The sequence below is a fragment of the Dichomitus squalens genome (assembly GCF_000275845.1).
Source record: "Dichomitus squalens LYAD-421 SS1 unplaced genomic scaffold DICSQscaffold_8, whole genome shotgun sequence".
NCBI classification, from domain to species: Eukaryota; Fungi; Basidiomycota; class Agaricomycetes; order Polyporales; family Polyporaceae; genus Dichomitus; species Dichomitus squalens.
Genome location: NW_006766890.1, coordinates 302,536 through 328,646, shown reverse-complemented (window position 1 = coordinate 328,646; position 26,111 = coordinate 302,536). Strand labels below are relative to the sequence as shown.

The following is a 26,111-nucleotide window of genomic DNA, read 5'->3' as shown; positions in this document are numbered from 1 at the left end:
CTCACGAGTTGGCTTCCCGCCTCTCAAAGATTTGGCAGTACATCCTCTAAGACAGATGGAACTTTTCATGAGAATGATCGAGAGGCAGAAACTATGACGAATCTAACAGTATCGTGTATATCACGATATATTAACACGGGTGCCAAGCTTTGACCTGGTCGCAACGTGCTGCCCGCATGCTCCGGGAAACTGAACGCTAGGCCTTGAGTGGGCCCCCGTTTGTAGATCGGCTGCAGCCGGCCTGGGTCTTTGAGACGTCGAAAAAGACTCTAGAGTCGCCCTAAACTCATCAGCGGGGGGCTTGAGACAGCCTGTGGGGATCTTGGTCGCTCAACGAGCGGCTGAGTCCGAGGGTGACCAAAGTGGTTGATGTCTACTTTGAGTATTGCTTTGTCATGATAGGACATTCCTTGAAAAAACCGGTTGCCGAGCTCTGCGGTCTGTTTCAGTCTGAACGCGGGGTCCGACACCGCCTTCCTCGTTGTTGACGTCCGTAGAACCCGTAATGAGAGGCTAGTGGAAAGTCATCCGGTACTGGGATCTTGATCCGGACGCGCTCAGCCGATCGTGTGGGGCGGGCTGAGGGTCCCGCTGTTCCTGCAACTGGTGTATAAACCAGCGTCGCATTTCCTCGCGTACCCCGCGTCCGCCATCTGTCCTGCTCATACCATCTTCTGACCCACTCACTCCAATTTCCCTCTGTAGCTAGCTGCTCAACAACATCATGCGGCTCGCCACGCGGTCTCTACAGGTCGCCCAGAGGACGCTGGTAGCGAGCAGGAGGAGAGCATATCACCCGAACGTCCTACCCTCACTCCTCTCGACATCGTCACCGGAGTTCAAGGCAAAGTCGGAAGCTTTGGACGCGCTTGTGAGGGACCTAGAGGAGAAGTTCGCTGCTGTGAGGCAAGGCGGTGGTCCGAAGGCGGCGGAGCGGATGAGGAGCAAGGGGAAGAAGCTGCCTCGGGAAAGGTACGTTCGTTTGTCTTTCCTGTAGCACGAACATTCGTCCCTTCATGCAATCATGCAGGCTGGCGTTGCTGCTTGACCCACATACACCGTTTCTTGAGCTGTCGCAGCTCGCGGCCCATGACGTCTACGGCGAATCCCTCCCCGCTGCCGGTCTCATCACCGGCATTGGCAGGGTAAGCGGACGAGAGTGCATGATAGTGGTAAACGATGCTACCGTCAAAGGTGGTTCCTACTACCCGCTCACGGTCAGTGATACAGCAATCCTCCTCGGCGAGCGGCGTGAACTGTCTTCTGTCCCCAGGTAAAGAAGCAGCTGCGTGCCCAGGAGATCGCTAAAGAGCACGGGTTGCCCACAATCTATGTCGGTATGCCGTAATAGATTCACGTTCACGCCCGATGCCTCCCCTCACGATGTGCAACAGTTGAGTCCGGAGGTGCCGCTCTCCCGCACCAAGCCAATGTGAGGATGCCCCAGCTATAGTACCGCTACGTTCACTGACAGCGCCCTGTAGGTATTCCCAGACAAAGAGCACTTCGGCCGCATATTCTACAACATGGCGCAGATGTCAGCGCTCGGCCTCCCCCAGATAGCGATCGTGCACGGCATCTCCGTCGCGGGTGGTGCGTACGTCCCCGCTATGGCAGACGAGAACATTATCGTGCGGGAGCAGGGCCGCATCTTCCTTGCGGGCCCGCCGCTTGTGAAGGCAGCTACAGGCGAGGAGGTGGACGAGGAGACGCTTGGCGGTGGCTTGATGCACTCGTCGGAAAGCGGCGTGACGGACCACCTTGCGCGAGACGATGAACATGCTATCGCTATCGCGCGTGGTATTGTGAGCGACCTTGGTAAGGCAGGGTCGAAACCAGTTCCTGTGAGGTTTCTCTATATACCCAAGCGGCGAAGCTGCAGACTAACTCGCTTCAAGCCACCTGCAACGCCCGAAAACCCATTATACCCAGCGCACGAACTGCATGGAATCGTTGGGACAGACGTCCGCCAAGCGTTCGATATGCGGGACGTGATTGCAAGACTGGTCGATGGCAGCCGTTTCCGAGAGTTCAAGAAAGAATACGGCACAACCATGGTCACGGTATATCTGGTTTCTGATTGATGTCTGGGCCTCATGCGACTCACATTCGGATAATCTCAGGGTTTCGCACACATCCACGGCTACCCCGTAGGCATAGTCGGCAATAATGGCATTCTCTTCTCCCAGTCCGCGCTGAAAGCGACGCACTTCATTGAGCTGTGTTCGCAACGCCAGATCCCCCTCTTGTTCCTCGTGAACGTCACCGGGTACATGGTCGGCTCAAAGGCGGAGAAGGGCGGTATCGCGAAGGACGGCGCGAAGATGGTCCGTGCCGTCGCATGTGCGGACGTGCCCAAGCTGACCGTGGTGGTCGGCGGGAGCTACGGTGCCGGAAACTACGGCATGTGCGGGCGCGCGTACGGGGGACGGTTCCTCTGGATGTGGCCGGTACGTCTCAAACCCGTCCGTCCGCCTCTCTTTCCGACGCTGACTTGCTTCGGCAGAATGCGAAGGTGTCTGTCATGGGTCCTGGCCAACTCTCGCAGGTTATGGCGCAGGTGTCGAAGGATCCGACGAAACATTCCTCGCTCAAGGACGAGATCGAGCACCAGTCGACCGCGCTGTACGCCTCTGCGCGCCTCTGGGACGACGGTATCATCCGGCCAGTCGACACCCGGGACACCGTCGGTCTGGCGCTGGCTCTCGCAGCACGCGAGCGCGGAGGCCCAAGCGGTTCGGTGGGGCGTACGTCGCATACGGCTTGGGACGGGGATGCCAAGGGCTATGGCGTCTTCAGGATGTGAGGTGTTAATACGGAATGAGGCAGGTAGGATCCGGATATGCATGAATAACATGCGGTGTGGGACAATTGTCAATTGTATATATTCCGATTGCTGTGGGATGGTACAGAACAATCCTAACGCACACTTCTAGCACTATAGCTACACACGACGTACAGGAGCACAAAGGGTTGAGGATGGCATGGCAGTCAAGCCCGCCTCTTTTTGCGGTTGGAATCGCCGTCTTCGTCGACGTCCATGGGATCGACGTCGTTGATCCGTTTTGATTTGCCCAGAGATATGATTTCAGGCGTTGCTGCGGGGGCATTCCAAACGTGCAACTTAGAGTCCTCGCCGCCGGTGAGAAGGACGTTGTTCTAGTGATGCCCAGTTCGTCAGCACAGATTCATACAGTCCCCGGTTCAAATGGAGAGGCGTCTCACTCTTTCATCCCACAGCGCAGCCCGAACCACTCCAATATGACCTGTCATCCATGTACGCTGCAGGACCCAGGGGGCACTGGGATCCGCGAAAGTCGGTCGAGTGATCAGCGCAACGTCACCCCTATTGATTGATACAAGGTCCAACGGAGTTAGTACGCAGCCCTCGGGCGTGAGAGGATGGACAGGGACGCACTCGTTTGAACCGGCGAACACGCATAGATCGTTGTCCGCTTCCCCGAGGGGATTTGCGGTGGCGTGGCAGCCGATCAGGTAGTCGGTCACCCAGGTGAGGTCTTGTCTGTGCACGGAGGGCTGTCGGATGTCGACGTCTTGGAGGCGATCGAGCTGATTATGAGGAGCGTCTTCTGTCAGTGCAGTCCGCGTCGGCCGCAGGGTTCCAGACGAACCTCGCCAGTCCAGACGCTGAAGGTTTCCATATCGCTGGCCGCCCATATGCCGGGTCTGCCTGCACGGTCGTGCAGCCAGCCTGCTTGCGCAATGCTGCAGCCCCAGTTTCCCACATGCAGACCAGCCTCGTCCTCGTCGGACTCGATGGCATTTGATGTGCACACGAGACCGTCCGACGACACCGACAATAATACATTTCCATTGCCTGATGTCGAAAACGCCGAGGGCCGGTAGAAGTGCACCGCGGTGATGTCATCTGCATGCGTGGACGAATGTGTCCGCAAGGGCGCAGCTGGACTGCGCGGGTCCCTGGAAAGGCGGAACGCGAATGAGTGAACGATCTACACGCGTGAGCGCACGTACGGCGATACTGCGCGTTGTGGATTCATGCCTTACCAGTACAAGATGGATGCGTCCTCGCCATGCAGATCGGTGCCGGCGGCGATGGTCAATCCGTCAACGGAGACGTCACAGGAGAGCAGTCCGTGCACACCCCCGGCGGTTGATGCAGTCACTGGCGGTGATGATAATTTATACACGCCCAACACGGGGGCCATCAGGCATTTGTCGCATTGTTGTTGAGCGCGGAAGCAGATGGCAGAAGTAAAGGGCATCATATTCTCCATTGAGTCGTAGGTACATCTCGGTCAGAGGAGTGGGTCGGAGGCTCACAGCGGAGGGCGGCAGAGCCAGCGCGCTCGTCCCAGACACGGACTGTGCCGTCCTTGCCTGATGAGACAAGGGCGTGAGTGACAGCGTTGGCAACGTTCGGCACAGATCTGAGGGTCGTGATGGAGGATGCGTGGCCCTGCAGCGTCTGCACGTTTCGGAGGCGTTCCTTGTCGAAGAAGTGGATGGCGTTTGAAGGAGAAGAAGCAGCGGCAGCGTAGGAAGAGGGTAGCGAGGCAATCAAGAGCACGTAGGCCTCAGCTGGGAGCTTTGCAGTACTCAGAGGCGTCGACGATGACCTGTATGTTGATGCGTCGAGGAGAGACATTGGAATATCGCGATCGCAGGCAGAGACGTCTGAGATCTTAACCGTGCCGCAAATAAAGTTCTGTGCAGTGATCGGTTGTCACAATGAGCATGGTGGATTACGTAACGCAGCGACAGGCGCTGGGAGGACAGGGCCAGCGATGGGCGGTCTCGCCTTCTGCATCCTCTTTCCTCAGTCCCTCGTCTCTGCTGTCCTCGCCGTCGTCGCCTTTACTGTCTACGACGTCGCCGACCCCCTCGCGCCTCGCTGTTAGTCTCAGTAACCCACTCTCTTTTCATCCCCACGCTCTTTTCTCGCAACCGGCTCTAGGCTCGACCCCCCGGCTTTAGAGCTCCCTGCAATTTCCGCAAAAGCGCCACTCCATAGAGTTCATACCTTCGCCTTCTCAGCTCGTGTATTATTTATACTCCATTTACGAGTATGCGTCGCTCCCGTGAGTCTCCTTCCCGTCCACTTCTATGCCCCACCGCAGGAAGTCGAGAGCTCACAGTCGCTATCTCACCGCCTACGATGAATTTCACGGTGTAGCCCCTCGTCTCAACCGTCTCCCTCAGAGGCTCGACTACACGCTCATCCCCGCCCCGTTGGGTACGTGCAATATGCCAAACTGTCTGTGCCTGACGCATGCTTACCCAATCGGTGCCTGGCAACCACAGACCTCAGCAAGCCTTTGGTTGACGAAAAGTCTGAACTCCCTGCCATCATCGTGACCCCGTCTTCCCCCGTCTTCGAGAGCAAGTTCTTCATCGCATTCATCGCACCTCCGCCAAGCCCTACTTTTTCACAGCGCTTGAGCTCCCTGGTACCGTCGTTCCGCTCGTATCTGCCCTCTCAGATACAGCTCCCGCAGACGCCGTTCAAGACCACATTCAACGATGGGAACAACTCTTTCTCTTTGAGGGGCCGCATCCGCACGATCATCCTCCTTTTCCTCCTCCTGTTCATCATGGCATCCCACGTCGTGATTCATCGCATCGCGACCAACCACCCTCATCTTCAGTTCGGAATCATTCCTGACAACGATATCGACGTCTCTTCCCTCTCCCACACTGGTAACATGGACGTCTTCGGCGTTGGTGGAAGAGCGGATGCCCAAGATACGACCGAGGAGCCTTCGACCGCCGGATTTTGGAACCTTCGCGCATTGTGGGCCCCCACCGGCGCGACTAGCTCGCGTTCATTCATCGTTGTGGAGGAACTCGCGCCCAAGGAGGGCAATGATAACGATACACCCAAGGAGGAGGTCCGCCCTGAGGTCGCCGCATAGGCCCCGACCTCGCCCCTCACCATGCTTCATCATCACGTCATGGATGTCCGCAGAACGTCGTGTACGTTGGTTTGGAGGAGTTCAACCTGTTTTTCCTCGTCCACCTTTTCCTTTCTTCGATGGGCAGCAGGGTGTTATATTCAGTGGTCTTGCTAGACTGGTCCTCTTGGGCCGGAGATTTTGGGGATCATGGAAGCGTCAATACGGTTGAGCGTGAGAGGGTGTTAGTGCTGCCCGCATGGCGAGAGGTCGGCCGAGCTTTCTTCGATGTCTGGCCTCTTGCCGGCTGTGCGGCATAGGTATCGGTATACCCCAGCGTCCCAGATGCTGTCTTCTGTGCTGTCATCTCTTCCCGTCGTATCTCCCCCACATTCATCTAGCTTTGGTCGCTTGGTTATTTGTAACTATGATGATTCACATTGCGTCGCACATATCTTACATACTGTCGGTATTGCACCCTCGTTGGTGTTTGCATACATCTCGACCGGATTGGACTGGACTCCGCTGCACATCTTACTACTCGTTGCATCTGCATCCGCTTTCGACACATGGACTCGGACTCGACACTCGTACATACCCGCTACGAGGCGGAGGATCTGCAGCTGGTCGCAGTTTGGAAGAGCGTGCCTGACGGATTGTGATGTATCAGGCCCCGATATACCATTACCATACGAATACCAACCACCACGCCGTCAGATGGATGGTTACTGATGATACCGAAGCTGATGGTGCACCGTGCGCAGGGCACTCACGTCATAGCTCGTCTCACGCGCATAAGCACACCTTAGCACTACTTACATTGCTCGATTTATGCTCTCAGTTGTCTGAAATGTCCAATGGCAATAGGAGTGGTTTCAGTACATAGGCCGTTAACATTCTACATCCCTGCTACGTCGGCCAGCCTGTTCTATTCATACTTAGTCCCATTGCGAAGCTATCGATTATATGTTCCACTCTACACAGCACTCACTAACAGATGCTTTCCCGCCGCCGCAACGCCACTGAGGGATCCACCGGTCAACGCTTCATGTTGGAGACTTTAACGAAAGCGGTCAGCCGAACCCGAGCTCCTACTCCTGCTCTCGCTATCTGTCCGGGATCTGCTGCTTACACTGTCACTCGTCTTCGATCGTGTCCTGTCCTGCGCGGGGCGCACCCGGCTCGTCTCACGCGACGCCGCAACGGACGAGCTAGCCGTCGTCCCCCTCGTCGTCGTCGTCGTCGTCGTCGTAGTAGTAGTAGTAGTAGCGCCGTACCGGGCGCCGCGCCTCGGACTCGACTGTAAGTGCGATTGCGAATGCGCAGAGGAGGAGCGCGCGGAGAAGCTCTCGTCGAGCCAGCTGATCGCACGCCGGCGGCCGAGCGACTCGGGGCTCGCGTTGGGGTCGCGTTCACGCTCGGGGTCGAGGTTCGGGCGGACGAAGACCTCGTCCGGGGGCGAGGAGCTGATCAGCAGCACGCGCTATATGGCCACCGGCGGGTGTGCCCCCAAGACAAACCAAACAAGGTGACGAGGGGCCCAATGGAAAAAGGAAAGGGAGACCGAGGATGGATTAGCCAGATGAACACGCTGGGCAGGAGGCAAAGGACGTATGCGCACCTGTGCTGGGGAGAAGCCGTAGAGGCTCACGATGCTGTGCCGGTTGCGGAGGACGGGGGACGTGCCCGACTCCGACCCGCTCGCGCCGCTGTCGGGCACGGCGAGTGTAGGACGGGATCGCCGCGAGAGGCTGCTTCTGGCTATACGGACGCTGCCGTAGGCTGGGGCAGGAATGGTGCTTGCGTTGTCCGCTCCCAAGGGGCTAGTACTAGAGACGGGACTAAAGATGGTGAGGGTCTCGGCGGACGTCGGATCGGTGTCGGCATCGTCGTCTGCCCCTGCTCCGTCTTCTTCTTCTTCCGGATCGGACGAGGGACGCACGGGTGCCCAGGCGATGATGAAGACGCCGAGGAAGGTCGCTCCGCAGCCGTAGAGGAAGGTCACGAGCTGGTGGAATGTCGCCTTCTTGAAGTCGCCGTAGAGAATCGCGGAGCCAACGATGGCAGAGAGGTTGAAGGTCACGAATTGAGTAGGTACCACGACCTGTGGAATCAGACGTTGAGGGATGCTGATTGACGGTGGCATAAAAAGGTTGGTATGTGTGACCTACCTTGCTGTCGAAGCGCATGAGGGCGCGATTGAGGTAGCGGATTTGTCCCACTCCGGTAATGAGAAGCACCTGCCACGATAAATGAGCTGTTAACATGATGCACATTGCTGGACACGCACCGCAATCACGGGATAGGTGATCCACTCCTTGAATATTGCAAACCACTCCATTGTCAGTAGCGTAGAGACGGCCTTCGTAGACAGGACTGTAAACCCTCCTGTATGACATATCAATATCCTCATCCAGTAAGGTTCAAAGAAACTGTTGGAAATACCGAAGAGAGCACATAATCCTACGTCCACAAACACGTAGCGTTTGCCTGCCGGCCCTTCTGACAGGCCTGACAAGATTACGATGCCTACAGCATATGTGACAGCATAGATTTCAAAGGGACGCGTCGTGATGGCCGCTATAAGTCCCTTTGGACCGAGTCGCGTATCGGACGGGTCCGTTGAAAGCACAACAGTAACCGCTCCCAGAATCGCAATGATGATGCCGAAGAAGTCGCGCTAAAATGACAGTCGGCGGGGACGCGATATCTGATGAAAATGTTTGCTGACCTTCCGGAATCGCTCCTTGAGCATGAGAGGCGCGAAAATACAGTTCGCGATAAGAGCAAACTGGTAAATTGATTGACGTCATTCGACAGGCTACGAATGTGCATCTCGGACGTACTGTTCCCAATGGCGCCACCACAGACGCGGGCGCGAAAGCGTAGGAGATAAAGTTACCTGTCTCCCCTAGGTTCATGAGCAAGAATCCAAACCACCTTGCGAACGTTGAGATGCGCGCGTCATAGGACAGAGAACGGATAGAGCACACCATAGCTTCGAGCGCAGATAGTCGCTCTCAGCGGCATCTTGACGGGCATGTTTCTGCTCCTCATGCAGTCCCGAGCCGTCGGGTGTGACCCGAACGACCTCGACAGGCATGAGGGCGTGCGTACCGGCAAGATGAGAGGATTCAGCATCGTAAGCCTGATTTCGGAACGCCTTCCTGCGCAAGAAGAACCAGCTCCTGCCTGGCTTAGGACTTTCCGCAACCAAGCCGTCAGCTTCCGGCAGCAAAGGTTCGGTCTCCAGCACCGCGGCGGTGGGTAACGGTGAGGCAGTCGGGGTGACTTCGTCTGAAGACGCGGAAGGGAGGTGGCCATTGGAGTGCGTGGGTTTCAATGGCTGCGGGGCGTTTGCGGCCTGTTCGCGCTCGCGCTCGAGACGTCTATGTGCGAGCTTCTGGCAATTGAGGGCGAGGGAGATTAGAATGTTTCCAGCTACAGCGGCACTAATTCCTGCGGCCGTCGAGGTAGATATTTGTGGAAGATCGATGCCGCCTGGAAGGTCATCAAGGCCGCGCAATAGATGGCGAGGAACGTGCATAGCTATGTAGCAACCTGACCCGGAGTATAGGATGGGGTATACACAAGGTGCAAAGCAAGCGTGCGCGAGAGACACAAACTAGGTGAGGGCGAACATAAGTTAGGTGGGGCTGGTGGTGTCCAGGAGGAAGAGCGACGACTGCGAGGAGCGCGGCGGCAGCCACACTTTCTGCCATCCCGATGCGGCTCTCCCGGCAGTCCGGGCCGCAGCCGAGAGCAGGCGCGCGCGTCCGTGGATGCCATCAGGCAGCTTTCGCCAACCTCCTACCCTCGCCCGCCAGATCTCGCTCGGCCTTTCTACCCTTGACTTCCTCTTGGTGGTCCTGCTGGCTCCACGCGACGGCATACGCGCATCTGAAGGCCCCCACAAGCGACCACAGCCATGAGGACGAAGCACACTTCACATCCGCTGCCCTCTTTTCCCGTGTACTCCTCCGCGTTTGTCTCGCCGAACGAGTTCGTCCTTGGGGGAGGAGGTGGCCAGTCAAAGACAGGCATCAAGAACAAGCTGGTATGTCATGACTGCTTGCGTCTCTACACGGCTCTCCTGACCACGGCGCATGTTAGCGGCTCTACCGTATTGAGGGAGATAGCAGACTGGAGCTGCTCAACGAGCTGGAGCTGGCGAGCGGCGAGGATGCTCCCATGAGTATGGCCGCTCACCCATCGCGCAGCGAGATAGTTGGAGGCATCAACAGCTCCGAGGACGCGCTGAAGAGCGGTCCAAACCGGAACTGTCGCGTGTACAGTGTGAAGGAGAACAAGTGCGTCACCCCGTTATCCCCGCTCCTCGTGCATAACTCAACAAGACGATAGGATATCGTTTTCAGATGCCTGTAGTACGATTCAGCTCAACGGTGAGGATGATGACTTCCAGGTGAGTCCACTATCTTGCTCATGCCAGCATTGACCTCATATTCGTCCAGAAAGTTACTGTCTTCTCTCCCAACGGCAAATATCTCGCTGTCGGTGGCACGCGCGACGTCAGTCCCTATTCGCGTGTACCGGATCGCCTGTTCCTAACGTCCGCTTAGCTCTCTGTCCTACACTACCCTTCGCTTACCCCCGTTGCCACCCCAATCCACCTGGAAAAAGGCGAAATGTACGATGCGGCATTCTCGTCGAGTACAGTAAGTACTCTGTGGATTGTGTCGCTTCTCATACTCACGTACGCTCTAGTTAGTCGTGGCAACCACCGTAAACCTCCTTGTCTACGCGCTTCCATCCGAAGCAGAAGGAGACACTGCGGAGAAGTCGAAGGATAGCCGATCCATATCATCAGAGCTCCTACACACCATAGATAGACCTACGCTACCAGGGAAGGACGCCGGAAGCAGCTTCCGTGCGGTTAGGTGAGCGACAATCCCCCCGTGACCTGGACACATACGTGCTGATGCGCCCTCATAACCACGTAGATTTCACCCCTCGGACGAGAAAACGTTATACACAGTGTCAAATACTGTACCGCCAAAGACGCGAAGTAAATCGTCACCACGACGCGCTTTCGTCGTCAAGTGGAACACGGACACCTGGACAGCCACGAAGGTCCGTCAAATCAGCGATCGCGGCGTAACATGCTTCGATGTCAGGTGCGATCGATTCATTGTGTTGGTGAACATTCACTTCGCCGGCTAACTTCCGAGCAGTCCTGACGGGAAGCTACTCGCTTTTGGATCCTCCGACCTGACTGTCGGAGTACTCGATGCTCAGTCTCTTGCCGTATGTCATTAGAAGTAATTATTCACTTCAGCCAAGAACTGATTAATTCCGCTATGTAGCCACTGTTGACGATACTGAAGGCGCACGAGTTCCCTCCAACCACACTTCGCTTCAGCCCACACTCTGACATCCTCGTCTCGGGCAGCGCAGATAACACCATTCGTGTCGCGACCATTCCTGTAGGACTTGGGGCTACTTGTAAGTCCGCTGCCTCATCTTCCGTACACTTCAACTATCTCTGACGTAGCTGTTGTTAGCGTGGGGCACATGGTTGCTCTTCATTGTCGCTCTACTCGTCCTGCTCTTCGCTATCCTCGCGAAACAATGGCCGCGTGCTCTGACTGACGTTCTCTCTGAGGTCCCGCCCCTGCAGTGATATATGCGATACTAATCATTGCGTGCCCGGGACTAGCAGTCCCTTTCATTGCTTCGTTTGATAACCCACAGCTATACGCTTGTTTTGTCCACTATGCTTATACGTCCAGACGGGATATTCTCTTCGTTTTGTATCTAGATATACTCCATTACTGTCTACCATGCATCATACACTACTATACAACATGTCATATATCCGCATGCAGTGTGTGTCCGAGCAAATAAAACCACTACCAAGGATGACCCGCACGACTAGTCGTAGTCGTCCTCTTCTACCAGCTTCCGTTTCACACCATTTGTAGACGCTTCACCCGCTCCCGACGCAGTAACGTCCTCCATGGCCTCATCCCCGCTTTCTTCCTCCTCCTCGTCGCCCCCAGCAAACAAGCCGTCATCCTCCTCCACCTCGCTGCCCTCGTCGGGTGGCGCGCCTCCCGGCGTGAGCATGTCCACGTCCGACGGCGTGTGCGCCGCGCCGACCACCGGCGGTAAGTGTGCATGCTGCTGCTGCTGCGTCTGTGGTTGGGACGAGTGGGAAGTGGGGTGTGGGAGCGGGGCGGGCTCCATGTCCTCGTCCTCGTCGGACTCGCTTTCCTCGACTTCCTCGACGTCTTCGTCGTAGAGCTTCACCCCTGGGGGAGGTTTGTTGGGCACGAGGTCGAAGTCGACGGCGGTGAGGCATTCGTGCGCGGGCGGCAGGCGGACGCCGTACACCTCGGGCACGGAGGGGAGCGGGACGGCGTTGGTTTGCGTCGCGAGGGAGAGCATATACTGGGCACGCGCAACGAGTCAGCATTCGTGAAGGCGGATCGAAAGACTGACGGCGTATTCATCGCGAGAGTGGCAAAGAAGGATGGAGGGACGAGGTATATGAGAACGCGGACGCAGACGCACCTCCTTTGGAACGCGGCCACCAAACTCCCAGCCTACGCGAGCCTGGACGGCAAGCACAACGTCCTCCATCTCGACCTTCCCTGATCGCCCCGCGTGTTCGGCGTACACGAGCGCGTCAGAGAGCACTTGCGCGGTGTACCGGTTGGAGAACTCCAGTAGCTGATGTAGAACTCCGGGCTGTGCGTCCTGGACTGTCGGTGTGGATGCGAGGAGCAGCGCAATACCACGTGCAGTAGGAGGAATTGTGTCTGCGACCGCTGTTCGTGACATAGCTACGTGAGGGAGTGTAAGGGCTGCCGGCTGTCCTGAGCGGGTGGAAGTGCTGACTTGTATGGAAAGCGAGACGCCGTGCTACAAGCCATGGCACGTGACTACGCCGGCAGTCACCCCTCGTCAGTGCAGTACTTAGGTGAGAGACTGCGACATCAATTGGAGTTCGGTTATGGAGGTGCATGGACGAAGTTTGCCTTCATTTCGGGCACATCGAGCGTAGGAGGGCTGGCTAAGCAAGCCATCGTTGTCAGGCGGGCGGGAATAAGCTACAACTAGATGAGATGCGCAACCAGACGCAAAGCCCTCAGTATAGAACGAGCTCTCGCCAGCAGCGCGGAGTGTGTCGTGATAGCATTGCAATCGTCGTAACCAAACGGAAGCGTTTACAGTACTCTCTCTGTACAATAAGATGAAGCAACCCCCTCGCGGACCCATCACTTCCCTTGGCCGCCCGCCAGCTCCTTCGCCAGCTCCTTCTCCAACGCCCGCGCCGCCTCGTCCACCGGCGGCAACGTCAGCGCCTTCACAGGGGTGCCCGGCAGGCTCCTCACGCTCCTGTTGATCTCGTCCCGCTCCATCTGGTACCCCGCCTGCTTCACCCGGACCGCCTGCACCTGCGTGAGGAGCGTGCTCCCGCCCATGTAGAAGAAGACGAGCGCGCCGGCGACGACGAAGTGCCCGTACCAGACGACGTTGTTCCACGCGACGAACGAGTCGTCGATGTTGAGCAGCATGAACGGCAGCGTGCCGTAGTTGGTGAGCATCACGGTCGTGATCACCCCGAGCACGTCGTACAGCTGCTTCTTGCGCGTCTGGGGGGGCGGCGGCGCCCCGCGCTGGGCGACGTAGTTGGCGGGGAGGACGAGTGGGCGGAGGTAGCTCCGCGCGAGGCGGCCGGTGGTCTGGACGAAGGCGTAGAAGAAGAAGGAGAGGTAGTAGCCTGGGGCGATGCCGTGCTGCAGGGCGAGCGGAGGTCGTCGCATCAGCATGCATCTCTGCCAACGGGGCAGTTGAAGCGGAGGGACGTACCCAGAACGCGCTCGTCGCGAACGTGGCCAGACTGCTACGGAATCCGGGCTTCTTGCCCTTGGGAGTGACACGCTTGTAGACGCATTCGCGGAGCCAGATGTTAGTCTTCATGTTCCAAGAGTCGAGGAGGACTTTGGTGTTCTCTGCAAACTCGATGTTCATGACGTTCACGTTCGCCGCGCCCTCCCATTTTGTGCTTCCAGACTCTGTGTAGCCCGTGAAACCCAAGCCCGTCTGTATCGAAGCGCCCTATAGAGATGCCACGGTTGATTATTGTCATGACCAGTGTGAAGTGAGGTGAGATACTAACCTCCGTCAGCGTCCAGACGGCGTAGTACTTGGTCCTCTCAAAGAAACCACAGAACTGGAGCAAAATAATCCTAGATACGCCAGTCCCAATCAGCCCTTATACACGAGATGCAGTAGTGCAACCTACCGAGAGAGCAAACGCCTCGACTCAAACTCGTCCTCGATAGTGATGCCGTAGTTCAACTCGGGGTAGAACAGGACGTAAAGTGCCAAGAAGATGAGCCCAATGAACATCTTCTTGAAAGCGACCCGCTTTCGCCCGTGGGGAACAAGACGCTTGGTGAGATGGCTGGTCTCGTTCACAGCTGACCACTCGCGCTGCTCCGCAGCCTTGTACAGAGAGCCGGTGACGAGCGCCTGGTATTCGTTGTAGGTAAGGTATGGACCGACGAGGAATCCAGGAAAGTAGAATCTGCATAGATGGTCAATGCTGTGCCCAGCCTTCGAAAAATGTTCTTGACCCACGCGTATCCGAGGAACTCTAGCAGCGAAGGGTACTCTACGACGCGTTGCTCAGTTTGCCACTTGTCCAAGTCCTGCGTCATAGATCAGTACAATAGACGGGCACGACGCAAACGAGAGCGCACTTCGGACGGTCTCCTGCCATCCCAAATATTCCATGCAAAAGTAGTCAACTTCATGGTCAAGACCATCTGAGGTCCAGAGATCTCCATGGTATCGTAGCCTGCCTCGATGTACGTTCGTATGATGTGGCTAACACTAAGGTCAGGATAGAACTCAGGTGAGACACATGGTCACACACTTTATCGTCAAGTGTCCCATTGTAAAACTGAACAACATTCGACTAAGAACAGTCAAGACCAGAGGAGCAATTTGAGAACGCTCACATAAAGACAAGCCAAGGCATTGACGGCCTCTCTATCCTCTGCGCCATGTAATATGTCGCAAGAACGCTGACCAAAAGTTGTATCGCGCCTCCCCATAGACCAAGTACTGGGATGAGGTAGAAGAAGGTAACGAGAATGCTGAAGATGTGTTTGAGCTCAGGATGTGATGAGGGTATACGGATGTAGACGCTGCCGAGAGGATATGAGAACAGAAGACATGCAATGAGCTGAACGCAAGTGAAGGTTAACAGCGGCGGGAGGAAGAAGGTGTAGATGTGCGCACCTTGATCTGGTCTATGGAACCGCCAGTGGCCTCCGCAATTGGCTCAAACAGCGCATCCATGATGACGGCAAGCTGTAAGACCGCGTACACCTGCAGAGCAGACAGCGCTCAGTAGTTTCTAAGGTGGAAGCTGAGCAATACAAACCTACTAGTTCACCGACACGGACGAAAGGGGAGACCCCGGAGGGAGGAGAGGCGAAAGCGAAGCAACAGAGCAAGCGAAACAAGCTCGGTTTGGAGCCGGGCGTCTGGGCGACTGCAGCTCAAACGTCGTCCACGTGCTCTGTCTTTTCTCAATATGGAAGGCAGGCATGTCCAGCGTCTACTAACCTTCGCGAACCTAACCGCGTCCTTCGAGCACTTCTCAGCCGTACAGTGCCCAAGCAGCCTCCCAGGCGTCCCCTTAGAACCAAAGCCCACGGGGTGCGATAGAGCAGATGGATATGAGAAAGGATCGCCGCTCGAGCGGATAGGGCTGCGCACAACAATCACTGTGAGAGCTGCCTCATGTCCAGCACTCGCTAAACGCAGGACACCGTCACGTCTCCTCGTGCCGTGCCTTCTCCAACGCGTCTCGAGCACTTTCCCTGCCCTTGTGCCGTGCTCGTCCACATACGTGTGTCCTGTCTGCCGTGCTACTCTCCCTTCTCCTGCCCCATTCCTGTCCTGTTCTCTGCTATCAAGGGTGGCACCGAAGTCGTTTCCACACAGTTCCGCGCCATAAAGCGATATTCGCTTCTGCTTCTCTAATAACCGCCCAGTTCACCGCACCCGGATATTCTCTTTCGTCTCTCATGGCTTACGCAGGCCTCGGGGCTCTCCAAATGTTCAACGGCTTCAACGGCAACCAGCCCATGCCACCCAGCGAGGCCGAGCTCGCAACCCAAGCCCTCAATGAGGAGTCTCTCTACCGCTTCCCGTCTTTCGACTCCGATGCGGCCGTCATGCTAGGTCTCTCTCTGCGTAAACGCTTCCGTTCGTCTTCAAGACACGTAAAGGTCCGCGGCATGGTCATCTCAATACAGACCATCGCCGGCCACACTCTCTTCTCGTGTACAGTTGGCAACTTGGGCGGCCTGGACGGCGCCGGTGACGTCAGCCTAGATAGCTGGGCGTGTTTGGAGGTACGTGGACCTAGTTTATCGAGCATATATGGGGCTAAGGACGCATGACTGGGCCTTCAAGGGAATGATCTCGGTCGTACGGAGAACAGGGCATTCTAGCTACTATGTGGAGAAGGGTATGAACGCTATGGGTAAATCACAAAAACAGTTGGGCGTACAGCCCGACCTCAAAATATGCGGGGGAGGTTAGTGCACGCGTCCTAGTACAGGTTCGACCGATCTCATGCTTGCATTCCTAGCATTTCCAATATGGCTGGAGGTGAGGACGATCGCGAGACCTAAGCCTCGCGTCTGTGGCTGAAGCCGTGTTGCGTGCTCAAGAATGCACCATGCTGTCCCATCGCTGTCGTAGCCTGCTATTCCGGGTCTAGTCAAGACGATCACCATGTGCGTGTCAATTAATCGCCAGACGTGCTGTCGAAGCTGACATACTGTCCCGTTGCCCCGCCTGTGCAGCTGGTTGTGACCTCCGTCCGCGACTATCTCAAGAAACTCGTCCGGGACAACCCACCCCCACCGGCACCTTCGACGATGGCGACGTCGATGGGTACCTCCATGGGTACGTCGATGGGCACGAGCGCGCTCGGGCAGAGCATCCCGACCATCATGTCCACCAGCATGGCGCACCAGCACACGGGCCACACCCACGCCCACTCGCATACGGGCCGCCCTCCAAGCACGGTACGCAGGAAGAAGTCCAGTTCTCAACTCGTGCAGTGGGGCGGCTGACTTTCGGTTATTCTTGGGGGGGGGACGATGGCGCTTCCTTTTGCACACGTTTTCTTTTTATTTATTTATTTATGCAGGAGTGGGTACGCGACCCGGCATCGAGAGGGATCCAGCATCTGCACGACGAACACGACGAGTATCATGACCATAGCGGAGAGCTGGAGTACAGGGATTGAGGGAGGTCATTGAATCTTCGGGATGGTGGCTGACGCGGCTTGGGCCTCCTTCATGCACCATGTTGTTCAAGGGAAACGTGCGGATTCATGCTCTTCTCACATAGTGTGAACTGATCCATATGATGAGTGATGCCCTCGGTGCGTCCTCGACGTGTTGGTCAACGTCTAGTCGTAGATTGAAGCAGGAAGCCTACGCTACATATGCGCGAGCACACGCGCGCCTGGATGTCATATAGCCAACAGTGTCAGTCGTCGAGGCGAGCAATGTCATGCAGCTGTGATGTTAGGCTCTCGCGATGGTGGTGAGGAAGGCGGTCGACCAAGCTCGACTCGGCCGTCGTTCGGTTGGCCACAGATCACAGACTATTGAGAGGAGTCAGGATGCGCTTTTTTCTCTCTAGACAGTCTTGTTTTCTCCACAATGCTCGATTCCTCGTGAGTACTGCGCCGTTATAAAACATCAAGGCTAGCTGAGCTCATCCTCGATGTCTTCCCTCTTCCACCTTAGGTCCGACCCTCAACCTCCCCGCCTCGATGGACCGCCTCACCCCATGACCACGATCACGAGTGTGGACAGGAGCACAAGCACGCATATGAGCAGATCGTACTAGATTAAGCCCACGCTGCACTGGACCGCGACCGCGACTTTGGTTCTTGGGACGAATGTTCTTCGTACACGTTCGCTTTCAAGGGCGTCATGTGGGGGGAACCTCAGATGCGCAAGATGTCGTCCTCACACCCTAGCTACTATCTCGAATGTTCGAATGTCATGCATGTCGCCGCAATGCAAACGGGCTTCACATGTAGATTTCTCTCGTGCAACACACGTCGTTCAAATGTGAACATCCACAATTCACGGCCATAGCACAAACGCGGTCACGTTACCTGGACCAACAGAGCTTGTCTAACATAACGCGCCTTTCCACCCCCAACTTCCTCTTGACGGCCGCGTTCTTGGTGCAGAAACGGCACGCGCCATGCCACCAGTATCGAGTGGTCAGCGCTCAGCCTCGAGCAGCACGTTGGCATAGAACACGAATGCTGCAACCCCAAGCCCCTGTCAGCCTCTCTCGTAGCCAATCATCCTCAACACTTTGTTCTACCTACGCCCGATGACGTCTCATCAGTTCATACTCAGCCAGTCGATCGTTGGCCAAGAAAGACCCAAGGACGTCATAAGCCTTCCGGCGTGCTGACCTGCCGGTGTACCGCAAGGCGTCATGAGGAGGCTGACCACGGGCTGACCTGGGCAGGTTAGCAACGCTGGCGAGCATATAACCCCGAGGCGAGCACAGAATGCTCTCAGTTTCGGACCTCCAGGTACGTGGTTTCTTCCTGGTGGTGGCCCAACCAAGGTGCGTGGTTTCTTTTCGGTGGTGGGACTCGGGCTCGGCTACAAGGTACGTGGTTTCTTCCTGGTCGTAGCGGTTTCCGCTTCAAGGTGCGTCGTTTCTTTTTCGGTGGTGGCCCAAAGGTAGGTGATTTCTTCCCGGTGGTGGCGGTTTCGGAAGCAAGGTGCGTGGGTTTCTCCCTACCGGCCTCTGGCCGCTCCAAGGTGCGTGGTTTCTTTTCCCGAGGGAGGGACTCCGGTCCTGGCGCATACCTTTCCGTGGTCCTCGGGATAAGTACCTTCCTGCTCGCCGCCTCTGGCCGTTCGGCCTGAGGCGGGGAGCAGGTTGGGAAACCAAAATGCGCGGTTTTGTCTTCTCGTCAATTGTACATTCTATTGTTCTGGACGAGCGACACCGAGCTCTCTGAACTGGGCGCTGGCAACACGGTCGTGTTTCACTTCAACTGTTAAGTCCGCTGTGCGTCAATGATTCTTTTCCTCGGGGGCGAGACGGTCGGTTTTCTAGCGTTAACAGCTTTGTACACCATCCCGGCGTTGTAGGCTGCGTTGGTCGCACAAATGTGACGTAGCGAAGGAGGCTCCTATGAACGTGCGCAAGTTGTAATGAGACATTGATAGAAGCCGCTCCTCATACCCGCGAGGTCGTCGTCCTGACTGCTTGAAGGTGATGATGTCTAGCCATGGGACAGCAACGCGTACTAGAGGTCCGGCGTGATCAAAGAATGGCATATTGCCAATCAGATTCAATCACAGTTTGCTATGGCCGGTAATACTGTAGGCTCTGAGCCTGGTATCCCTTCAATTGCACGATTCAAGTCAACGTAAGTGATGAGAAGACGAGGGTAGAGAGGTGCGCGCTGGCAGCACATTCGTGTGATCAAGTTTGCAGTCATCAAGCAGGCTTACTACGAGTTAGGGAATCCCTTCATGACACCCAGATGTGCGACCATCCATGCGCTCTATCCGCAGACCGAAGTAGACTCAAGCCTTCGTATGATGGGTGATTAAGTTGTCGCAAGAAATGGCTAACGTATGAATACACAAGTTGAAAGCTATCGTGAGTAGGGGGCAGGCGGTAGGGTGTAGAGAACGACGTCACGGTCTGCACAGGCAAAATTACTCCGCGTCAGCATCCTCCCTGCTCCCGTGGGGTTGGCGGAGAACACGGATGTTTTCTGGCCTCGCGGTGAGGATTCAGCAAATTCAGCAGGTCGATCATGACGCGCACCATGTCTCAGGAAGATTTGGCGCTGACCCTCGGGGGTGTTAGGGTCGGCGTTGGGGTCAGGCTGTCGGAGCTCGTAGTTGGCCTCTACGTAGACAAGAGAGCCCTTTTTGAGCGAGCGGAGATAGTTGTTGGCGTTGGGGAGGAAGGAAAGGACGTAGTGCCACGTCGTTGTCGGCTCCGCGTCAGCTATGGGGGGGTTCTGCGTCGCAACCACGTATCTGAAGGTTATATTAGGGAAACTCTTATCTACGTCAAAGGGAATGGCACTTGCGAGACGTATTCCTTGTTGGACTTGGTATACCGCAGCTCTGGCTCCTTTCCGAGACGGCCAATTAGACAAAGTTTCGCCATATCAGCGGCACGTGCGGAAGACGTGGAGAAGGACTGTGAAGGTGCTATGTCAGTGAGAGTTTCGCGCCAATCGGGAAGGGCACACCTACGCGCGACGACGCGCGCAGGGCAGCGCGAGCAGACAACGACAACGAGAACATCATAGACCGAGGAGGGAAGGTTTGCTGAACAGGATATTGAGGGGCGACTGCAACTTGATAGGCGCGGCGGCATCAGAGGACACCCTGTTACATGCACCGTTGTCACGTCACGCCGCGTAGATCGAACCAAGCCGCCTGAGACGCCGGGTGGACCTCATCTCTTCGGTGCAACTGCCGCTCCACTCTGTATCTTTACCTGCATTCTGTACTATATCCGCCATGTCCCGTCACAGAATCATACGCAACATGAATCTCAATGGTAAGCTTCATGCCTCTCGTAGAAGGCGCTGTTCTGACCGTCTGTCATCGCAGAGGAGTTGGAGGAGGGCCATATCTCCGACGGCGGCTACGACGATCTTAGTTCGGAAGACCATGGTGGGCCCCAGCTCTCATTCGTATCGTCCTAACGCTCACAAGCACAATAGAACGAATGATGAACGGGCTAGAGCATGTCCGCAGCATAATCGGAGACGAAGAGTCCTCCAAGATTTCGGACGCGGAGATCACGGACGCTCTATACCATTACTTTTTCGATATCGAGCAGACGACCGCTTGGCTCCTAGGTATGTCGCATTCACTTTCCGTCTTGCAGCAGAGGAGTCTAAGAACTTCGCACAGATGAACAACAGCGCAGATTGGCTGCTCAGGCACGCAAAGGTAAGCTTTCTCGAACTTAAACCTTCGCACCTTCTTCTCCCTTCTCCCCCTTCCCTCCCCCACTCCATCTCTTTGGCGTGGTGTGGTGGATCGGTGCCCTTGCTACTGGAGTCCACACGGCAGCAGCGAGAAGGTGCACGTCATGTTCTCCCTACAGGGCCTATCGAAACAACCCGCTGACGAGGCGTGGGCACTTCCCTCCAGACGTCTTTGACTCGGAAGACGGGAAGCCACTACCCATGCCCCCACCTGGAGACTATGCTGACTGGTCTCCGCCGACCGACGATGCCAGCGGAAGGCACAACGTTCCCTTTGTCCGCCTCACTTCCTCAAGCGACTACGTCTCGTCGCCCGACGCGGAGACAACGAGAACATCTACCCGCCCCGGGAGCGTCTGGACGTTGTATACTATCACCGAGTTGACAGAGCGCTCGGAGAATAGCAGACATGGAGACTTCCCTCCCCAGCCTAGGGATTCCAACACTACCTTTAAAACGTCCACCACCTCCGACTACGGGCAGGTGCTTGGTAAGTGCTCCAGGTTGAGTGCAGTCGTATGCATCTCAAATTGTGTCATCTTTCAGAGCGTCCGACGCTCCATATGATACCGGACTCGAGTCCCTCGCCCGAACGTCCCCAATCTTTGGACCCAAATGTCATTCCTCTTTCCCCCTCCTCCTCGGCGGAACATCGTTTGTCGATGGAAATAGGATCTCCACCTGGCCCTCCGATGATCGACTACTCAGCCGCCTCCTCGTCGGCTGAGAGTTCTAGGCCGCCGACTATGTTAGACTACAACACGGAGAGCATACCAGACATCCCCGACTGGATATCGAAGTCAACCGCGCGTCCGCCGCAAGGCGCGGTCTCTTCGGCCTCCTTACTGACGAGGTCTGTGAAGCCCAGCGACGACACACGCAGCGAGGCGAGTGTGAGGAGCGTGAAGACGGCACAGAGTACGCAGAGCATTCAGAGTGGAAAGGGTGAGAAGAAATCAAAACTGTCGGCGCTGGCCAGCTCTAGGTCCAGCGCGCGGTCCAACGCAAGGTCAAATGTGAGCAGTGTTAGCTCGCATACCTCAGTCCCGGAGACAGAAGCTACCTCGACGAATGCCACATATACCGCGCTGCATCCCGCGGCTACTTCATTCGTCTCCCTCTTGCCCCCACGGCCTCCATCATCCGACGCCGGTTCGGATTTGACAGACCTTTCATCTATGACCAGGAAGGTGGAGCAGGCGATACAAAGCGCTCTTGCTCTTGAGGCTATGGAGCGCCAAGCGCTACAGGAACCCTCGCCCAGACAGTCCACGGTGCCACCCACCCCACCGCCTAAATCTCCTCAATACACTTCCTCGAGGACGCCCACGGAGGTCGAAGATCATCTCACACCGAGGGCCTCCCCGGTCCCGCTTCCAATCCCGAGAAGGGCATCCGCTGGAAGCTATGCGACTCCGTCGGTTGCTTCGTCACCTCCTTCTGTCCCCCAGTCTCCGCCTGTCGCTCCTCGATCACCTCCCTCTAGCCCTCCTCGCACCCAAGCACCCTCTACCTCCCCACAGCCCCGCCAGTTGTCGAAGTTGGCGAAGCTCGCTCAAGCGAAGGCAAAGGAGCAGAGCAAGTCAAAGCCACAGTCGACCTCTCACCCGGGTCTGATTTTGCCGCGGACGACCACGGAGTACCTCACCCCAACCGCCAACGGGCCTACCGCGACGACAGCGATTACGACATCCTACCAGTCTCTCAGCGGCCTACTTTCGAGGAACCAGCTCAAGGTCCCACCATCGCAGCCTACGGTTGCCCCCCTTCCCAAGGCGGGCTCGCCTAGGGTGCCCTCTGCCGGCTCGGCGTCGGCGAAGTCGTCGGAGCCGAAGCAGTCGAAGCTCGCTATGAAGAGCAAGTCCTCCCGCACCAAGGCGAGTACGGAACCTGAGCCGGAGCCAGAGGATGCCCCCGTCTTCGAGGTGCCGATGTTTTCGCCAAGTGCCATCCGCTCACGCGCGCCGCCTTCGGCATTTGCGACCTTGCTAGTGAGCGACGCGTCCGACGGCACTTCGGTGAACGGGTCTGAGAACGCGCATTTGTGCGAGCACCATCAGGCTGAGCGGGAGCGGGACAGGAGGCGCTCGAACGAGCGGAGCCGCACCAGCGAGGAAGATGCCAAGCGGAGGCGCTCCCGTGGAGGGCGCATCGATACGGTCTTGCCGCCTACAATGCCTTCACTGCGCGGGTTCGCGTTCGACGTGCCGAGTCCAGATGATATTGTGTACAACGCGCGGAAAGGCACCTCGCTAGGGCAGCGGACGACCTCTACGGTTTCTTCTGCGATGACGGCGTCGGCGCGCTGAGCGAAGGGCAACAGTCTTCGCATCCGTCACGCCAACACTAGGATCACCGTCTGCTCCACTCCATCTTCTTCATTTCCTGGGGACATTGTTATTGCTTTTTATTTCGCTTTTCTGTCGCAATTGTGCTCTCATGTTCTAACGATTGTACCAACTTGAATGAAACCTTGTAGCTGCGAAAGACCGCGAGAAGGCCGAGAAAGCGGCAGCGGCAAAGGCACAGCAAGCGCAAACGCAAAGTAAGAAAGTCGTCCCAGGAACGCCTTTGGCGAAGAAGTCGAAATCTGCGCCAGGAGCGTACAAGACGGCGGGCACGCCCGCTGCAGCCATTACGAGCTCTCTCAGGAAGACGATGACGGTCGACCAAAGGCAACTTGATATCGCGGGATTGAACCTGGACGACGACGATCCGTTAGAAGTGATCCTTGACGAGCCCGCGAAGCCTCCGGCAGTGGTGGAGAAGTTGATCGAGGAGGCAAAGGCTGCTCTGACGGCACAGGAGAAGAGCGAGAAGCGGTCGCTCAGCCTCGTAGTTGTTGGTGAGCGCTATTTCTCTTGGCGTTGTGTATCAGACTGACGGAGGATGTAGGGCACGTAGACGCGGGCAAGTCGACCATGATGGGTCGCTTGCTGTACGAGCTCGGGCAGATAGACGAGAAGAAGCGGGTCGCGAATGAGCGAGGGAGCGCGAAGATGGGGAAGAGCAGCTTCAGCTGGGCATGGGAGCTCGATGGGACTCAGGAGGAGCGGGAGCGGTGGGTGCTCATTTACGTTGCGCTAATTTGACACCATGCTCAGATACGAATCGCTCACACAGTGGTATTACGATGGACATCGCTCTGCAGACCCTAAACACACCGCACAGAATCATCACGATCCTTGACGCTCCCGGCCATCGCGACTTCATCCCGAACATGATCTCGGGGGCTTCCCAAGCCGATTCCGCGCTCCTCGTTGTCGACGCCGCCGTCGGAGAGTTCGAGGCCGGGTTCGACCGTGGGGGCCAGACGCGCGAGCACTTGCTACTCGTCCGGAGTCTGGGCGTCAGCCAGGTCATCGTCGCTGTCAACAAGCTAGATCAGGTCGAGTGGGCGAAGTCGCGGTACAACGAGATCGTACAGCTCCTAAAGCCATTCTTGGTGCAGTCGGGCTTCCATCCGAGCAAGACCAAGTTCGTGCCTGTCGTAGCTATGGAGGGCGTCAACCTCACCCGCCGGGAACCGGCAGACTGTCCTCTATTCAAGTGGTACGAGGGTCCTACGCTGGTAGACCTGCTTGGTAAGGGTGGCTTAGCTGACACTCCGGCTATATCTGACTGAATGCCTCTGACAGACGCCCTAGATCCTCCTACTCGCGACATCAACGCGCCCTTGCGGTTTCCTATCTCGAACATCTTCAAGGGTACGACGTCCGGCATCACTGTGTCTGGGCGGGTGTGTGGAGGGATCGTCGTGGCCGGCGAACGTTTGCGAATCGTTCCAGGAGACGAATCAGCGACTGTCAAGCGTGAGCATGGTGTATGGTATTATCTACGATCCAGACCTAATGGCCTATGACTCTCAGTGATTGACAATGACGGCGAGAGCCTCCCATGGGCAGGTGCTGGGTCGAACGTTAACCTCATCCTCACGAGTGTAGACCCTGTATCGCTGAATATCGGCAGTGTCCTCTGTCGTCCAGGCAGTATCATACCCCTAACCTTCTCATTCATTGCTAGAATTATTGTCTTCGATATTCAAATTCCGATTACTGCGGGGACATCGGTGAGTTGAGGCCTTCGCAGTTTGTTGCGCGCCAGGCTGAGTGGCAAGCGCAGATCGAGCTCTTCCACCACTCTCTTGACGTGCCAGCGTCGATATCCCGCTTGATCTCCGTCCTCGATCGTTCTAATGGTAACGTGATCAAGAGCAAACCGAGAGTACTGACGAAGAACATGTCCGCCGAGGTGGAGATCAGTTTACGTGGATCGTTATATTCCGGCCCCGCATCGAGAGCTCTCCCAATACCCATCGAACCATTCTCGGTGAACAAGGAGATGGGGAGGATTCTAGTTAGGCGTGGCGGTGAGACAATCGGAGCCGGTGCGTATCACCCTCTTCGCGCACATCAATTGAGACTCATCATAGGTCGGCTAGGTGTCGTAATGGAACTATTGACATGAGGGGCGAGTTGCTCTAGTGTATTCTTGGAAAAAAAAACATTCGTTGTATCGGTACGACATCTATAGCGGCAACAAATTGAATATACGATCAACTTCACGAAGTCATCGAGGGACATATGCGGCATAGCGTTACTTACTCCTTCTGACCTGCCCCTTGGAACATAAGTCTAACATACTTGATCAGATAGAGGAGCGGACGAATTTGCACGACAGACGCGACCTACATCGATACACAGTGGACTGGAACACGACCATGTTGCCAGCGCCCAGTTCAGAGAGCTCGGTGTAGCTCGTCCAGAACAAGCGTCAGAATGTACAATTGACGAGAAGACAAAACCGCGCATTTTGGTTTCCCAACCTGCTCCCCGCCTCAGGCCGAACGGCCAGAGGCGGCGAGCAGGAAGGTACTTATCCCGAGGACCACGGAAAGGTATGCGCCAGGACCGGAGTCCCTCCCTCGGGAAAAGAAACCACGCACCTTGGAGCGGCCAGAGGCCGGTAGGGAGAAACCCACGCACCTTGCTTCCGAAACCGCCACCACCGGGAAGAAATCACCTACCTTTGGGCCACCACCGAAAAGAAACGACGCACCTTGAAGCGGAAACCGCTACGACCAGGAAGAAACCACGTACCTTGTAGCCGAGCCCGAGTCCCACCACCGAAAAGAAACCACGCACCTTGGTTGGGCCACCACCAGG

The 26,111-nt window shown here is 56.6% G+C and overlaps 9 protein-coding genes across 9 annotated transcripts; 6 read left to right on the top strand and 3 right to left on the bottom strand.

The window, feature by feature from the left end:
* The first annotated feature begins 622 nt into the window (after window positions 1-622).
* Window positions 623-4,601, top strand: DICSQDRAFT_103192 (carboxyl transferase). The gene is made up of 13 exons (XM_007364155.1): window positions 623-972; window positions 1,031-1,217; window positions 1,274-1,337; window positions 1,395-1,432; window positions 1,485-1,844; window positions 1,899-2,063; window positions 2,124-2,450; window positions 2,507-3,159; window positions 3,226-3,346; window positions 3,419-3,570; window positions 3,633-3,942; window positions 4,030-4,147; window positions 4,306-4,601. Exons 1-8 carry the CDS (start codon window positions 725-727, stop codon window positions 2,804-2,806), a joined length of 1,689 nt encoding a protein of 562 aa, XP_007364217.1. The 5' UTR covers window positions 623-724; the 3' UTR covers window positions 2,807-3,159; window positions 3,226-3,346; window positions 3,419-3,570; window positions 3,633-3,942; window positions 4,030-4,147; window positions 4,306-4,601.
* Window positions 4,602-5,088: 487 nt separating this feature from the next.
* On the top strand, window positions 5,089-5,897 carry DICSQDRAFT_57049 (uncharacterized protein; the record flags this gene model as incomplete). The annotated part of the gene is made up of 3 exons (XM_007364154.1): window positions 5,089-5,218; window positions 5,287-5,449; window positions 5,531-5,897. The coding sequence occupies 3 exons, from the start codon at window positions 5,089-5,091 to the stop codon at window positions 5,895-5,897; spliced, it is 660 nt and encodes a 219-aa protein (XP_007364216.1).
* Window positions 5,898-7,087: 1,190 nt separating this feature from the next.
* On the bottom strand, window positions 7,088-9,423 carry DICSQDRAFT_168541 (uncharacterized protein; the record flags this gene model as incomplete). Its single annotated transcript, XM_007364153.1, has 9 exons — window positions 7,088-7,176; window positions 7,248-7,359; window positions 7,498-7,980; window positions 8,048-8,116; window positions 8,167-8,264; window positions 8,322-8,556; window positions 8,608-8,667; window positions 8,723-8,816; window positions 8,870-9,423. 9 exons carry the CDS (start codon window positions 9,421-9,423, stop codon window positions 7,088-7,090), a joined length of 1,794 nt encoding a protein of 597 aa, XP_007364215.1.
* A 278-nt stretch (window positions 9,424-9,701) lies between these two features.
* On the top strand, window positions 9,702-12,716 carry DICSQDRAFT_103185 (WD40 repeat-like protein). The gene is made up of 11 exons (XM_007364152.1): window positions 9,702-9,933; window positions 9,990-10,186; window positions 10,239-10,299; window positions 10,349-10,405; window positions 10,457-10,552; window positions 10,602-10,774; window positions 10,838-11,011; window positions 11,069-11,141; window positions 11,201-11,339; window positions 11,399-12,287; window positions 12,411-12,716. The coding sequence occupies exons 1-10, from the start codon at window positions 9,805-9,807 to the stop codon at window positions 11,515-11,517; spliced, it is 1,218 nt and encodes a 405-aa protein (XP_007364214.1). The 5' UTR covers window positions 9,702-9,804; the 3' UTR covers window positions 11,518-12,287; window positions 12,411-12,716.
* Window positions 12,717-13,025: 309 nt separating this feature from the next.
* Window positions 13,026-15,355, bottom strand: DICSQDRAFT_154114 (MBOAT-domain-containing protein). The gene is made up of 10 exons (XM_007364151.1): window positions 15,298-15,355; window positions 15,153-15,242; window positions 14,870-15,096; window positions 14,785-14,811; window positions 14,609-14,735; window positions 14,487-14,557; window positions 14,149-14,433; window positions 14,023-14,092; window positions 13,713-13,961; window positions 13,026-13,639 (listed from the first exon to the last, which is right to left on the bottom strand). The coding sequence occupies exons 2-10, from the start codon at window positions 15,210-15,212 to the stop codon at window positions 13,118-13,120; spliced, it is 1,638 nt and encodes a 545-aa protein (XP_007364213.1). The 5' UTR covers window positions 15,213-15,242; window positions 15,298-15,355; the 3' UTR covers window positions 13,026-13,117.
* Window positions 15,356-15,734: 379 nt separating this feature from the next.
* Window positions 15,735-17,819, top strand: DICSQDRAFT_103179 (uncharacterized protein). The gene is made up of 8 exons (XM_007364150.1): window positions 15,735-16,276; window positions 16,338-16,461; window positions 16,516-16,535; window positions 16,598-16,663; window positions 16,733-16,957; window positions 17,083-17,258; window positions 17,351-17,616; window positions 17,690-17,819. The coding sequence occupies exons 1-6, from the start codon at window positions 15,947-15,949 to the stop codon at window positions 17,179-17,181; spliced, it is 864 nt and encodes a 287-aa protein (XP_007364212.1). The 5' UTR covers window positions 15,735-15,946; the 3' UTR covers window positions 17,182-17,258; window positions 17,351-17,616; window positions 17,690-17,819.
* Window positions 17,820-19,536: 1,717 nt separating this feature from the next.
* Window positions 19,537-20,281, bottom strand: DICSQDRAFT_83552 (nucleic acid-binding protein). The gene is made up of 4 exons (XM_007364149.1): window positions 20,201-20,281; window positions 20,032-20,144; window positions 19,761-19,978; window positions 19,537-19,707 (listed from the first exon to the last, which is right to left on the bottom strand). Exons 1-4 carry the CDS (start codon window positions 20,252-20,254, stop codon window positions 19,649-19,651), a joined length of 444 nt encoding a protein of 147 aa, XP_007364211.1. The 5' UTR covers window positions 20,255-20,281; the 3' UTR covers window positions 19,537-19,648.
* A 216-nt stretch (window positions 20,282-20,497) lies between these two features.
* DICSQDRAFT_145854 (uncharacterized protein) lies at window positions 20,498-23,255 on the top strand (the record flags this gene model as incomplete). Its single annotated transcript, XM_007364148.1, has 6 exons — window positions 20,498-20,510; window positions 20,564-20,626; window positions 20,677-20,814; window positions 20,870-20,908; window positions 21,113-21,436; window positions 21,493-23,255. The coding sequence occupies 6 exons, from the start codon at window positions 20,498-20,500 to the stop codon at window positions 23,253-23,255; spliced, it is 2,340 nt and encodes a 779-aa protein (XP_007364210.1).
* A 582-nt stretch (window positions 23,256-23,837) lies between these two features.
* On the top strand, window positions 23,838-25,413 carry DICSQDRAFT_56790 (EF Tu GTP binding domain-containing protein; the record flags this gene model as incomplete). Its single annotated transcript, XM_007364147.1, has 5 exons — window positions 23,838-24,007; window positions 24,070-24,530; window positions 24,585-24,758; window positions 24,816-25,015; window positions 25,069-25,413. Coding segments are annotated over 5 exons (1,350 nt in total), but the record flags the coding sequence as incomplete, so codon positions are not given.
* Window positions 25,414-26,111: the final 698 nt, after the last annotated feature.